This window comes from Tiliqua scincoides, chromosome 3 (genome assembly GCF_035046505.1).
Source record: "Tiliqua scincoides isolate rTilSci1 chromosome 3, rTilSci1.hap2, whole genome shotgun sequence".
Taxonomy (NCBI): domain Eukaryota; kingdom Metazoa; phylum Chordata; class Lepidosauria; order Squamata; family Scincidae; genus Tiliqua; species Tiliqua scincoides.
Window position 1 is genome coordinate 209,432,462 of NC_089823.1, and position 14,141 is coordinate 209,446,602.

Below are 14,141 nucleotides of genomic sequence, written 5' to 3' on the forward strand. Positions count from 1 at the left end.
TTCTGGTTCTTTTATTCCAAGAATGCTGACACACCTCTACCACTGTAACTTGAAGATTTTAGTGGCATCTCAACTATCGATTCCACCCTTGGGAACTCCTTCCACAAGCAGATGCTTCCTTCATGACTGGAAAGAGCTTTCCACTTGTGGAAGGAGTCCTTGTGTAGGCAGAACGCTACTTCTGTTCACAGAATAAGCTTCCATCAACAGAAAAAACTCCTGTCAGTGGAAGTGGTAGTTTGGATGGTGCTCATAATCTCCTGCAGCCCCTGAACTTCTTTACCAATTAATGCCTGAAATAGCATGTATAAAATAAACTATTTTGTGATTTGCAGGAAGAAATGATTTATCCCATAATGAAAGATTTAAAAGTATTACATTTTATAGCAGCACTTTAAGGAAAAACATTTGGCATTCATTTGGGTACATATTAACACATGTGGACAATCAGTTCCGCAACTGATTTATTATTCTCAGCTGGAATAACCAAGAGGAATTATTCTGATCTTATAGTAACTGTATTTCAGTCCATAGCTGAACCTCCTGATCAACTTGTGCTATTGTGTGTGTGTTGGGATGTTCCATTTTAAAATGCATTTTACATGTGCCCAGGAAATTAACTAAGATTTTTCCTGTTGGTCCACTGGTAGTGGCAGTGTGATCTTTATTCAGTGTCCAAAGCTGATGCATTTCAGTCCAGTTGGTCCCATATGATACATAGCTTGTTCCTGCTTTCAGAAAGAAATGACATTCCATTTTAAAAACCTTCTTCAAGTGGTTCTATGCATTTCCATTCTCCACATTTTTTTCCATTGATGTTTTTTTCTTTCCAATATAAGGTTGGATGAACAAAACAAGAATTCCAACCATATAAAGTGAACCACATATATAGAAAGAAAAATCATATTTTTGTGTGAGGTCATAAATCCAACCTGCAGAACAAGAAAAAAGATATTATCAGTATTGATTACATGATTAATAAATCAATGAAGGACACAAAATATTACTTGTTCTGTTCCTAGAAAGAATACTACTAGTTGGCACCATCCATTTTAATTTCATTTTTCATCTATTTTATTAGGAACCTATAATACTGAATTAGTAGTTTAAAAAAAAAAAAAACCTCTGTAAAAAACTTGTAACAAGACCCATTTCACAAATTGATTTTTCCCTACAGGGAATGCAGCTGCACATCAGACAATACATGACACCTGGGTTTGTGTACAAACAACATCACATGAGAAGGGACCCTCAGCCTTATACATTAGTTTGTTCTGAAAAGTCACCTATGGCTTTTTGATTAAACTGCATGTTGATTTGCTTTTAAATGCTTGGGAGAAGGTAGAAGAACTGTTTTAAGAAAGCAGACACACCTCATGCACGCAGGATTACTTAGGATGTTCTAATAAGAAACATGACCATGTCTGCTTTAGAATTCAGTTTTGCTTGAGGAGCCCTGACTGAGGTCAGTGCATCAGGGTTCTAATGCCTGATATTGTTTCAAAATCATTTGTTCGCATGAAATTTCCTTTCAACTTTTATTCATCATAAATATCAATCACTACACCATTCTACAGCTCAAGGTGAATAATTGCACAGGCTTTTCTCATTTATTCATTACACCCCTCTGATGAAGTGGGTCACATTGCTAGTGAGCAAATGTGGTTATATAGTCATACCTTTTTCTAAGCTCTTAAGTGTTCTCAGTTTTTCTCAGTGACTTAAAGTGTATGAAAGTCATACAACAAAACAAGATTTACCTGCAAACGGTGGTCCCAGCAGTGCCGAAATCCCATTGGCACAAATAATGATTCCATAAGCATTTGCCAGGTGCTCAATCCCCACTAAATCTTCGGTTACAACAGGCATGAGTGAAAAATATCCACTGGAAAATCCTATTAGAGCACAAGTTACTGCCAGTCCAGCATATGTGTGCATTAGTGGCAAAATAAGGATGCAAATGACAAGAGTAACATTAGAGGCCATGAAGACATTCCAAGCACTGGTGCAGGGTGAATCAGAGATGATGCCAAGAATGACCTTGCCAAAAATATGAACAATGGCAATAACTGAGGTCAAAGGAAATACATCGTTCTGTGCAGACAAGTTATACTGTTTGACTATTTCTGGAAGATGAATGAAAGGGATGACAAAGGTACTGTATGCAAACAAAGCCCAAAACACAAAGGCTGCAAACATTCTGTTGGTGAAGAGGGATGCAGCTCCGAAGTAACTAGAGTACCAGACCACGAAGCCTTTCTGGATTGAAACAGTCCTTTGGCTCACAGTCTTCAGAATACAAAGAGCATAGATGTTCTTCCCAAATCTGGTTGCACCTTTTTTTTCCGAAGCTGGAAGGGTGTCAATAATTTCGTTCTTAATTTGTCCTGTTTTTGTCTCTTTTTCTTCTCCACTAAAGACAACAGTAGATGTCAGCGTTTCTGCAGAGCAGGAAAGAGCTTTGAGGTGACTCTGACCATTGATGACGTTGCTGTCTATGATTTTTTCAGCAGTGTCCTCCTTGTAATAGATGGGTCTCATGAGCGCTCCACAAACACACAGATTCAGACAGACTGCGCCCTGGATAAACATTGCATTCCTCCAGCCAAACTCCATACAAAGATATTTCAGGAGAACTGTCATCAGGAAAGCACCAAACCCTGTTCCTGTTGTGCTCAGACCCTGAGCAAGTGCTCGCCTCTTCTGAAAGTATTCTCCGACCATGACCACAGCAGGCAGGTACACCATCCCACTTCCAATACCTGAAAAGAAAGCAAAATGAACAAGGAAACCGTAACTGAAATCTTTATACATGCAGATGAATTATTAATTATTGTCAAGAATGTTTATATACTGCTTTTCAACAGAAAAATTTCACAAAATGTTTTATATAGTTTAAAAAAATGGTTCAGCTCAAATTCTGTGCTGGTTCAGAGTGTCGTAAGCATGCCATAAAGCATGCTTGCAACTTGTGAGCTGGTAGCACTGGCCCAACGGCCTGCACTAGCCTGCCGGCACTGCATCCAGGAGCAGTATCAATTGGTACAGATACGGTTGCACTGGGCAGCCCAGGGGTGGAGGGAGGATGGTGGGGAGGCAGGGAGGGGGCATTTCTGGGCAGGAGGAGGCTGGAATGAAAGGTGGACTGGGCCCAGTAGGTTGTGGGATTGGCTGAAGCCTTCTCCACCATATCCTAACCACATTCCCAGGCCAGGCAACCCTATGTGGGGCTTCCCAGATCTGTGCCAGCTATATAGATAGCCCCATAGGGGTGGCTAGGGTATTACTCAGGGTAAGAGGAAAGGTAGCCTCCAGCTCCCTCCTAATTTGCACTGAATACAGCACAGGCCATGCAGCTGCCCTTCTCTGATGAGCTGTGTCATTAATATTTGGTTGCAAGGGGAGTTACATTAAAGTTTAATCTATTCCACAGATGATCAACTATGCTACAAGTTGTCACAATGCACATTTAAGCAATTAATACTGTGGTAGTATAAGCAATGAGTTCCAAAAATCCTTAGTATCAAACCATAAATATGGCCAACAGTTCTCTGTGGCCTGCCATGCCAGCTGTGTTGCATGAAAAAAATTCAGGCTACATCTCTTGTCCATCATCAGAAAAACCACAAGCTATGTCAATCTCAAGTCCTTTCAAACTCCAGAGCCTGAACATCAAAGAATCATTCTAGAAGCTAGTCGGATACACGATGGACCAGATCTATCAATTCCTTGGGTAAAAAAAACAAACAGATTCATAGAGAACAGAAGCCCTTTTCAGAACTCTCTCTCCCACATGTTCAGTGAGAACTTGAAGGGGGGTAGGTTTGTGCCTACTTGCCATGCCCTTGGTGGCTGCAAGTGTGTCTGAAAGTAGCCGAGCTGTATGTCTGGAGAGCTCCTTCACACAATGTGGAACCACTGCTGTTCCAGAGATTGCCTTTCAGATAAACGTCACCTGGCTCCATGGGAGGGGCATGGCTAGTGCACACAATCCCAATCCCCCCTATGTATCAGGGGGATTCTAAAATAGGCCATAGTCTAAATCAGTGGTTCTCAAACTGGTGGGTCATGACCCATCAGCCTGAGTACCACTGCCATTATCCCCTTAAGGGGCAGGGAAAGGGGGAAGGCAGCGATGTGATGCCCAGGATCACACTACTGAAGGGGGCATGGGGCTTTTTTGTAACTCATCATAGTTCCTGCCAGCATCTGGGGGGTTTGGGGAGCTCTACAGAGCTATCTGCAGGACTCCCTGCACCTCTAAACACTGGAAAAATGCAGTCACAGCCCACTTTGTTTCACGATTGCAACCTGGAAGTGGGTCATGATCACATTTTCCCAGTGTTCAGAGGGTGGCTAGCCCTGCAGAGGGCTCCACGGGGCTACCCACCCCACCTGCCTGACGCGGGTGACCTGCCTGACTCACCAGGGACTATGGTGAGTTACAAAAAAGCCCTATGCCCCTTCAGAGGCACAATCCTGGGGATTGCGTTGCTACTTTCCACCCCACCCCCACAAAGACTTATTCTGGTCCTCAAACTCCCAGAGAACTTAAGAATGAGTGGTCTATATAGTAATGAAAGAGTCATAGTAAAGAAAGACACAAACCTACATATAGGTTCAGTAAATGAGGATGGTGCTTTTTCAGTACTGTATGCTATTTTCTAAAAGTATTTTAAAACTACTGAGATAAGAGCTGGAACTCTTTTTAGTTCTGTTTTCACTTCTGCTCAGATGATTCTTTGTGACTTAATTGATTTAAATGGGTGTAAGGGAAAACAAAATCTAGTCTTAGGTCAACACTATAGAATCATCTGTGAGAAAAAAAACATTTACAAACTAATGGACCCTGTATTTTCTACCTGAGAAGGCATTTGTTATCTCCAAGTATCTCCTGCTTGTATTTTATCAGTATTCAGCAAGGTTTCTTCTCCTCCTCATTCCCAATAGAAAGTGAACATGGGAGACAAAGGTTCTCCACTTACTCCAAAGAGACTCATGTGGCCTGAGGGGTGGGGGCTAATATTTATTCTGCTGCCCAGACAGTTCAACCAGGAGATGCCAGGAGGCAACTACCTCAGCTGGCATTAATGACTCCATTAAATTAAGCCAACCTGTTTGTTTTTCTCACTCTACTTTTTTTTTTTTTTACAGCAGAGGGTGACCATTTGGATTTTCCATACCAGATGCCAAAATGTCTTACAGTCAATTCTACATGTTCATGCAGAACTAAATCCCTTTTAATGCAATTGGACTTACTCTCTACTAAGCCTGTTTAAGGTGCAGGCTGAAGCTAGCCCCACTGCTGCCCGCTGGAACGGTTTCCTTTGCTGCTGGTGAGAAATGCTCTGTGAGCTTCACTTCTCCACAGCAAAACATACTGTCCCCTTATTACCCTTGCAATTATCTATACTTGCAGGCTACAGCAAGGATAGCACAGTACAGAAGGCTGCCCGCATGCTTCTGTAAACTGACAAGTGATGATTGCTCTTGGTAGCATTGTCTAAGTGCCAACACATCACAAGCCACCACATGTTACACTCTCCTAAAAAATCTCTTCCCTTTTGGGTGAGTGAAAAAGTCCAGTTCTTTAATATAAAGGCTTGATTCTGTGCTCCTTCTAGTTCTGCATAAAGGCTGCAATCCTAAGCACACTTTGGAAGGAAACCCCACTGCGGTGGTGTAGCTGGAGGGGGTGTGGAGCAGCCAGTTTGGGGGGGAGCCTCAGCGCAGTGGGCAAGCGGCCTCTCTCTTCGGAGCCATTTCCGTATGGCTCCATTCACACACCCCCCCCGTCAGGAATGGCTCCGAAGGGAGGGGCCGCTTGCCCACCGCGCTGAGACTCCCCACCACTGGCTGCTCCACCCCCCTCCAGCTACACCACCACCCCGCTGAGTTTTACTTCTGAGGAAACAGACTTTAGATTGCGCTACACATGTTAATTTTTTCAAGACACATTCTTGGCACATTCGAGAGCACTGTCTCAAGTTACTTTTTCTGCCTGGCTTTGGTTTTTCACTGTTTAAAACTTCTGAATCAGCTAGTCTGTTTAACCAGCTGCCCAGTCTCCTTCAGATCAAAGGTTGGCTCCTATTTTTAAAAGACTGTCAATACAGTACACACACCCGTTTTAAGGAAGTGCATATCAAATACAACTGTCCTGAATCAACCCTAGTTAATACTGCTCATAATTGGAAGCAAGCAGCAGGTTCCCTGAAGAGGCACCCCACCTTCTTTTATACTTTTGTACATCCATTAAAACGCTTTCTGAAATGAATGCAAATGTGTCTTGTTTAACATGCCTATTTACCTGAACCTGTGCTGCACAGTAAATTACTGTTCTATATTTCCACTACAGTAAAATAATTTTGTCAGCACCAAAGTTCAGTCCTACTGTTGCTGTTTAACTTCCCACTTCCACATGCTCTTAGCTGCATTGTTGAGATAGAATGGAGGGGAGGAGAGCATATTTGAAGATTTGTATCATGCACTTTTAGATCGCTAATGAACAGTCACTGCAAAAGCACAAAAGGCCACAGTGGATCATTAATATAAGCGAAATAGCTAAGGCTAAAGTATATTTGCAATTTCAGGGGATGAAAAACCTGTTTTGAAGGGGGAAAAATGCAATATTCTGCAAGTTCTAACACAGGTATCTACCATATCCTTAAATATGATGTGCAGATTAAAATAGTTGGATTACCTGTCCAGGGGTTCCTCACTCAAAGGAAGGAAGGAACATATACTATAAGGAACTTATATATTTCCATGCATTTAAGTCCTCAATATTTTGAGGAACTCAATGTAAACATTTGTGTCTTTTACAGCTTTAGATCCACTTGCATATCTTCTTTCTCTTCTAAGCTCTTAAAGAAGTATCCCTGATATTTAGACTTTGCTGTTACTGGGCATGCAGCTCTTCTTTCTTCTCCCCACACTCCAAGAGCTTCAAGGGACATCATTAGTACAGTATTTTTAATTTTGGTATTGTTGTTGTCATTAATTGGAACAACAGGAGAGTAACCCTGCCCACTTCATTTACCTTTCTTGCTCAGCATCCAGTGCCGCTGTCACTTTCTGTTATGTCCAGAAAGGGAATACTAGCATTCCTTCCACTGGCTGTTGGAGGAGTAGATGGGCGGAGTGCTGGAAACTGAGAGGAAGACAGGGAGGGCTTATCTCTCTCCCTCAACATCCTGTGCCACTGCTGCCACTTCCTCTAGTAGGCAGAGAGAGACTGCTAGGCTCCCAGCATTCCCTTCACAAGCCATTAGAGGAGGTGGCAACAGCAGTGCTGGATGCCAAGGGAGAGAGGTAGGCTCTCCTCATTCTCCTTGCTACAGCACAAGAAGAAAATGGAGCTGGTCTGTACTCCATGGAGGGCCCAGTCTGAGGAAGGCAATGAATGGACATAAGGTTACCCTGGAAAACTCACCATCTCCTCCAATTCACAGCCTTATGAAAGTTCTCAACTTGCTTCATAGACAGGGTGCAGGAGCAGAGATACTGGTTTGTGTTTATTCAGGACTTCCGGTCACTCTGTACAGTTCATTATTCCATTTTTTGTCATGGGATAATGAAGAGCATGGTTATATGCATGGTCCCTATTAACCCCTATATACTGTACATTATTTTTTATGGAGGAAAATTCCCCTTTACAAGTCATTTCACTGTAAGTGTAACAGTCCTGAACCTAATTTACAAAGGGGGTCCCCCTGTAGCTTGCTAGCTAATCTGATATCCTTTAAAATGATCCTCAGCGGTAAACACATTGCATGAATCAAGTATATGTACCTACAGTCTGAGGTGTATGCAAAAGGTCCTGCACACATGGGCATCACCATTCACTTCAACAGATGGGCATTTCCGTGTGTGCATTGTTTCAAACAGAACTGATGCCTCCACTGAAATGAATGAAGAAATGTATGCAGACGGGGGAGTTTGGGGCCTGTGGTGGCATTTTCATGCATCTAAGGAACTGCATATTCCTGATCTTGGGCTTGCTCATTTTAGCATTTCTGTGTTAAATATAGCAAAAACTTCCAAATGAGTATTAAAGAACGTACTTACCAGCTGTAATGCCAAAAGTAACAAAGAGGGAATGCACATTTGAGGCATAAGAACTCAGTATCCATCCTAGGGCATTCAAGATTCCTCCTGTTATTGCCGTTTTCCGGCATCCACAGGTGTTAATGAACAAACCAATAAAAGGTCCTGTGACAGAACATGAAGAAAGAATTGCTTTCATAAAGCCCCGTTTATTTTCTTCATAGGTAAGATTAGATTTGAAACCACTTAATTATTTCCAAGATGGCCAGTAAACATTCACAGCCCAATCCTATGCATGTCTACTCAGAAGTAAGTCCCATTAGAGTCAAAGGGGTTTACTCCCAGGAAAGTGTGGATAGGATTGGGCTGTCAGTTGGCTATCTAAAAATCATTAAATGCTAAAGCACTGTGTCCAGAGATGGACAGCCCAATCCTAACTAACTCCCCCAGTACCAATGAAGCCATACCAATAGGGCACATGCTGCATCCTGTGGTGGTGTTTCAGGTCCCAGAAGCTTCCTCAAAGTAAGGGAACTTTAGTTCCCTTGTGCCAGGGCAAGCCTCCAGTACTCCAATGGGTTTACCTGGACCTGTGTCAATTACCTTGCTGGCACAACTCCGAGTGGACCCAGGAAGGGGATAGGCTATCATCTGCACCACTACCATCCCCTTTCAGGTCTTCACACCAACGTCACTTGCTACACCACTGTCTCCAACAATGGTTTATGATAGTGTAAACATTAGTAATGCAAAATACAATATTTCCTATTCCAATTGTGCAGCTTGAATTATACGGCTCAAGAGGGAATTCCCTTTCTCAAATCATGACTAAGATTCATGGTTATTTCATACAAAGAAAGAAACAATAAAGTAGCAAGCACTAGACTTGCTCGCCTGCAACAATGCTCTAACATTCTGGGAATGCTTCTGCTTCATTTTTTTTCCCATTTTGTTCTTTGGAAACTGCAGTTTCCTCCTCTCCTTCAGGAATGGTATGCATCTCATTCAAACCACAACCCAGCATAAAAGCGACCTCCCCAATATAAGCCTGTTTCCCACTTATTTATATAGGAATGGACTCTCACACCATTGGCACTGATCAATTAAAATATGGAGTGTTTTTTCCCCAAGTGTCTGGAGAGGCACTCAAAGAGTCAGTGAGGGAGAAAGTCTATACAGCTCACCTCAGTCTTTGTGACCAGAGGACATCTGTCTCTCCTGATTTATCTGTTAATAATTCATGGATCACCATATACTGAGTGATATACTCCTAGATACAATCTATTGAGCAGTTGTACCATATTTTCTTTGTGGATTCAGATAAAACATAATATTCTGCACATCAGAGTACAGAGAAGAAGCATGGGACCTTTTGCTAGTGCTATGTGTTTCTGCTATACTATATGTTTGTGTTTGGGGAAAAAGTTTTAGGAAAAGAACATAGAAGATATTTTCAGAACTGTTTCGTGGGATAAATCAGTTGAAAAGTAGGCTTATCAGGTTGCCCATCAGAAGTACAGTAATTCATAAACTGCTTCATTATCTGCTATTGGAAAAGGCAAATGTCCCAACGTGGAATCATTTTCTAAAAAGCTGCCAGAACTGATCCTGAAAACTGCTACTATGTAGGTGAAAAAAATTCCTTTGGAATGCAACACTGATTCATGAGCTATGCTGGTTTTATGGGTTAAAGTCTGCCCAAGCTTGTTAATCATGCACTCCAAGTGAACTCACTGGAACTACAGAGTTTTCCTGAGGTCAAGACAAGAAAGCACACCACTATCTCATGGCAAAGACAAACATTTAACTGAGCAGAGTTTAATCGTGTGTTGATGACCAAAATGGAAACCAGACTACAAGACAACCTATAAATGCTACATGGTTTTTCCTAGACTCATTGTTTTTCTTGGATTGTGCCATTCAGTCTGCAGGAGAGGTTCATAATCTGCACACTCCCATGGGGGAGAGGGGGAGGAATCTCTGCATATAGAAAACTCATTAGTATGCTAGTTTTCTATGTTCAGGGAGCTTTTTTATGTAAAAGAATAGTCAAGTACATGACCCCCCCACATCTGCGAGATGACAAGCTACAGCTGCTAAAATTCCCTCTTCTACACAGTAGTTAAAGACCAAGGAGCCCTAAAGCTGAAAGGTTGGCCACTCCTGTTTTAAACATACTGTAGGCTAACATTTCATCTTGTGTTCTAATCAACACAGGGAAGTGAGTGTTCATAAATAACACAACAGGAGTGGCATATAAACAACCACTGTCTCAATAGCATTTAAAAATAATAGCAATGATTACACTGGTAGCATTTGTTATGTGACTATCTTCCCACTGCAGAATGGAACATACACCCCATTGGCATGGCTGCATCAGCGCTGGAATGTTCGATAGGACTGGGCCCTCAGTCACGTTCCCCCTCAGATGCCTTCTTTCTAGACTGATGAGCCCTAAATGTTGTAGTCTTTCCTCATAAGGGCTATTACTCCAGCCCACTAATCATTTCAGTCATTCTTTCCTGCACCTTTTCTAGTTCCACTATATTCTTTTTGAGATGTGGCAACCAAAATGAGACGCAATACTCCAGATGCAGCCTTACCATTGATTGGTATGATGGCATAATAATACTAGCCTTTTTACTCTCAATCCCCTTTTTAAGGATCCCGAGAATGGAAATGGCCTTCACAGCTGCCACACACTGTGTCAACACTTTCATCAAGCTGTCCACCAGCACCCTAAGATCTGTCTCCTGATCCATCTCAGATAGCTTAGAACTCATCAGTTTATATGTGAAATTTGGATTTCTTGCTCCAATGTGCATCACTTACATTGAAGTGCAACTGCCATTTTGCTGCCCATTCCCCCAGTTTGGAAAGATCCTTCTGAAGCTCTTCACAATATCCTTTCTATTTAACTTAATTCGTAGATCATCCTTCCCGCCCGGGGGGAAGGGGGAGGCTTTGTGCAGGCATCAGTGTCTGTCATGAAGACAGATGTGCACAACTCAAGGGCAGTTCAATTCTATTGGGCTGTCCCTGTGTGCTCTTCACTTCCTGCTGGCTCCAGATGTCACAAAACGTGCTGTAAGGCACTCTGGGGCTGGCAATAAGTCCGCAGTGCCTGCGCTTTGACCAGCACTGAGAAGTCACAACACGGGAGCCCCGTGCTGGTTGGCCACTGATTGGCAGTGAGGCATTTTGAGGCATGAAGGAGGGCAGAACTGGGCAGAGGAAGGGTGGCCCGAGGAGAGGATTGGGCCCCTCCCAAGCTGCCGAGCCCTACACGAGACTCCTTGGTTCTGCACCCGCTGAGCAGGCACAGATCTGACTAGACCCATTGGGGCTGCCTGGGTTCGACATGGGGTAAGGGAACAAAAGGAGACCTCAGGTTTCTTTCCTGGCCCCACTGGATCCAGCAGCAGCCATTTTGGTGCTGCTGGCTCCCTGGGTGTAGGGGAAGCTTAGGATTGGATCCTTAATTTCTCTTCAATCTCCTGGTCTCCTTTCATCTCCCCCTTTCCCCTCTCACCATCCAGCAGGCCAACTGCTTCTAACATATTTGGAAAAGCTTTTATTATTTCCCTTAATGTTGCTGGCTATATGCTCCCCAAAATCTTTCTTTACCTCCTTTGTTTTCTTTATACATTTCTCTTGCCAGAGTTTGTGTTATTTTTTAATCTCCTCATTAGGGCAAGACGTCCATTTACGGAATGAAGCTTTCTTTTAAATATGTATGTCCTGATTCAGTAATTTCATATAGGCAGGCACATCACAGAGTTTCTGCCAACAAGGCCTGCTGCATTCATTTTACTGGGAAACCATAATTACATACATATTTCTTTTCCATGTGCACTGCTGCTCCCTCCACGGAAACGAATGAGACAGCTGATATACCCACAAAAGCTAACTGGGTTTGTTAGAATTCATGCCGATAACTGCATTACACAGCAATTATATAGAACCCTACCGACAATCAGGGTTATGCCCATACTGAGGGAGCTGACCCATGCTGTCAAGCCTCGACTTTGGCTGAATTCTTCAAGCCATTCCACATTGAGAACTCCAAGAGCCATTTGTGATCCCATGATGAGTATATGCACCAGGAATGAAGAAAGAACAACCATCCAAGCCCATCCTCCATCAACATCAGGATTTGGTTTAGGCTTCTTCTCTCTTTCTTTGGAATCCTCTTCACAATCGTAGCCAATGTCTTCACAACTAGCATACATTTTCCACAGAGTACCCTGAAACAAATAGAGGAAAGTTGTCTCTAATCACTGAAAAAAGGCATGAAAAAATTCTTAATTTCAGGTGAGGCAGGCTTGCTTTTATATTGATTATCAACTTCAGAAAAATTAGTCTGCCTCAATCATGTTTGCTATTTCCCAGAGCCTGTCTGAGTGATCAGAGACCAAAGAAACAGTAGGGTTTACAGGATCAAACCATTCAGCTAAACCAGGTCTGGAAATTCCCATTTACAATGATGCAAACAAAGATGAGAGTTGATATATGACTAATAATAAATGAGCAGCAGCAGGGGTCGATAAAATTTGGTAGAGGTTGCTTGCCAACCATTGTTTCTATAAGCCAGCAAAGTGAGACTTTCTTATTCCTGCTTTTTAGAAGTAAAGTGCATCCCTCTGTGACCACTGCCCAATGTTGTACAGGGGAGGAGTGCTGGGTGGTTTTGTGTGGGTTTGTAACGACGTCTTCTGTCCAACTACTATCACGGAACTATACCCACAATGCAGATCTGTTGAGGCATTTGCTCTGCAAACATGTGGGAGCTCATCTATAGCACAATATGCTAGCCTCACCCTGTGCAATGATATACACACCTAGACCCACCCTCGTCCTCCCCACAATCATTTGACTGCAGCAAAAAATGTGGAACACAAGGAGCTATCTTCCCCATGACTGTTTCCCTAGAACAGGGGTGTCAAACTCATTTCATGTAGTGGGCCAAACAGCATTCATGGTGCCTGCTGAGGGTTAAAAGTGAGATCATTAAACAGGAAGTGATGTCATTAAGCAGATGATGGCTAGAAATAAGCACTTTATTCTCACACAGAAACTCATTAGCCTGCAAATGACAGAAGAGAAAATGTGCAAATTTTGATCATATTTTCAAGATATGGGAGAGCCCAATTATCATGCAGGCCGCCCTTTCAGAAGTGATGCGTCTGCTGAGGTGTAACTTAGAAGCTCAGTAGCTAAGAGTGATGCCTCAGCAGAAGTGCTGCTGTTGAAAGGGCAGCTTGCATGATAATTGGGCTCTCCCAGCATCTCAGCAATGTCTTCCTCTCTCACCCATCTTGGTCTGCCCCTTACCCTGCAGCGTTTCTTGTCTTCTGAGGCCTCCTTCCATCTCTCCTCCCAGAGCCTCTGCAGACGTGGCGCTGCTGAAAGGGCAGTGCTGGGAGAGCCTAAAGATCCCATGGGATGAATAAAGAGCTTCTGTGGGCCCCATCTGGCCCGTGGGCCTTATGTTTGACACCTCTGCCCTATAATGTTCCAGAATGGCAATAACAGGGAAGATTCCCATGAACAGCATTTGTAGCTGCAGATAAATGCTGATCATCGGAAAGATGGAAGATTGTAGCAACATGTCTGCAACACTACAGGGGCGTGTCTTTTGCACCACACTCTGGAGAACCCCCAAATGTTAGAGCAACTGTGTGATGAGGGCTTGTAGTGTTTGGTAAAACATTTCTTGTGCCCTGTGATGTATTGTGGCTGCCTTTGACCCAAAGACAGACCCCAAATCCCATCTGTACTAATTTATTGGGTTTTGTTAACACTAACCCCATGGGAAATGCTAAGCACATTGGAGAACAGCCAGTCTAATCATCTCATCTCTGCAAAGTGAGTTTACAGTGCCCTTGCCTTAATACATAGTACAGAAGTACCACCTTACTTATGAGAGAAGACTACTTAAGCTTTAGTGTTCTGTGAATATAAGAGCAGTAAGGAATAACATACACATAGCAAGGGAGGGGGAATCAGCATGGCTTCTGTAAGGGTAAGTCTTGCCTCACAAACCTTTTAGAATTCTTTGAAAAGGTCAACAGGCATGTGGATGCGGGAGA

General features: G+C 43.0%; 1 protein-coding gene across 1 annotated transcript; it reads right to left on the reverse strand.

The window, feature by feature from the left end:
• Positions 1-535: 535 nt before the first annotated feature.
• Positions 536-12,281, reverse strand: SLC16A14 (solute carrier family 16 member 14). Its single transcript, XM_066622123.1, has 4 exons — positions 12,020-12,281; positions 8,071-8,214; positions 1,761-2,762; positions 536-932 (listed from the first exon to the last, which is right to left on the reverse strand). Exons 1-4 carry the CDS (start codon positions 12,279-12,281, stop codon positions 781-783), a joined length of 1,560 nt encoding a protein of 519 aa, XP_066478220.1. The 3' UTR covers positions 536-780.
• Positions 12,282-14,141: the final 1,860 nt, after the last annotated feature.

Bases quoted from the DNA above. Each gene is read 5' to 3' on its own strand.
- SLC16A14 (XM_066622123.1), bottom strand. From the start codon at position 12,281: ATGTATGCTAGTTGTGAAGACATTGGCTACGATTGTGAAGAGGATTCC. The intron at 8,215-12,019 runs GTAGGGTTCTAT...GTTCTGTCACAG, and splicing joins GGGCATAACCCTGATTGTCG to GACCTTTTATTGGTTTGTTC. The intron at 2,763-8,070 runs GTAAGTACGTTC...CTTTCTTTTCAG, and splicing joins TACTTTTGGCATTACAGCTG to GTATTGGAAGTGGGATGGTG.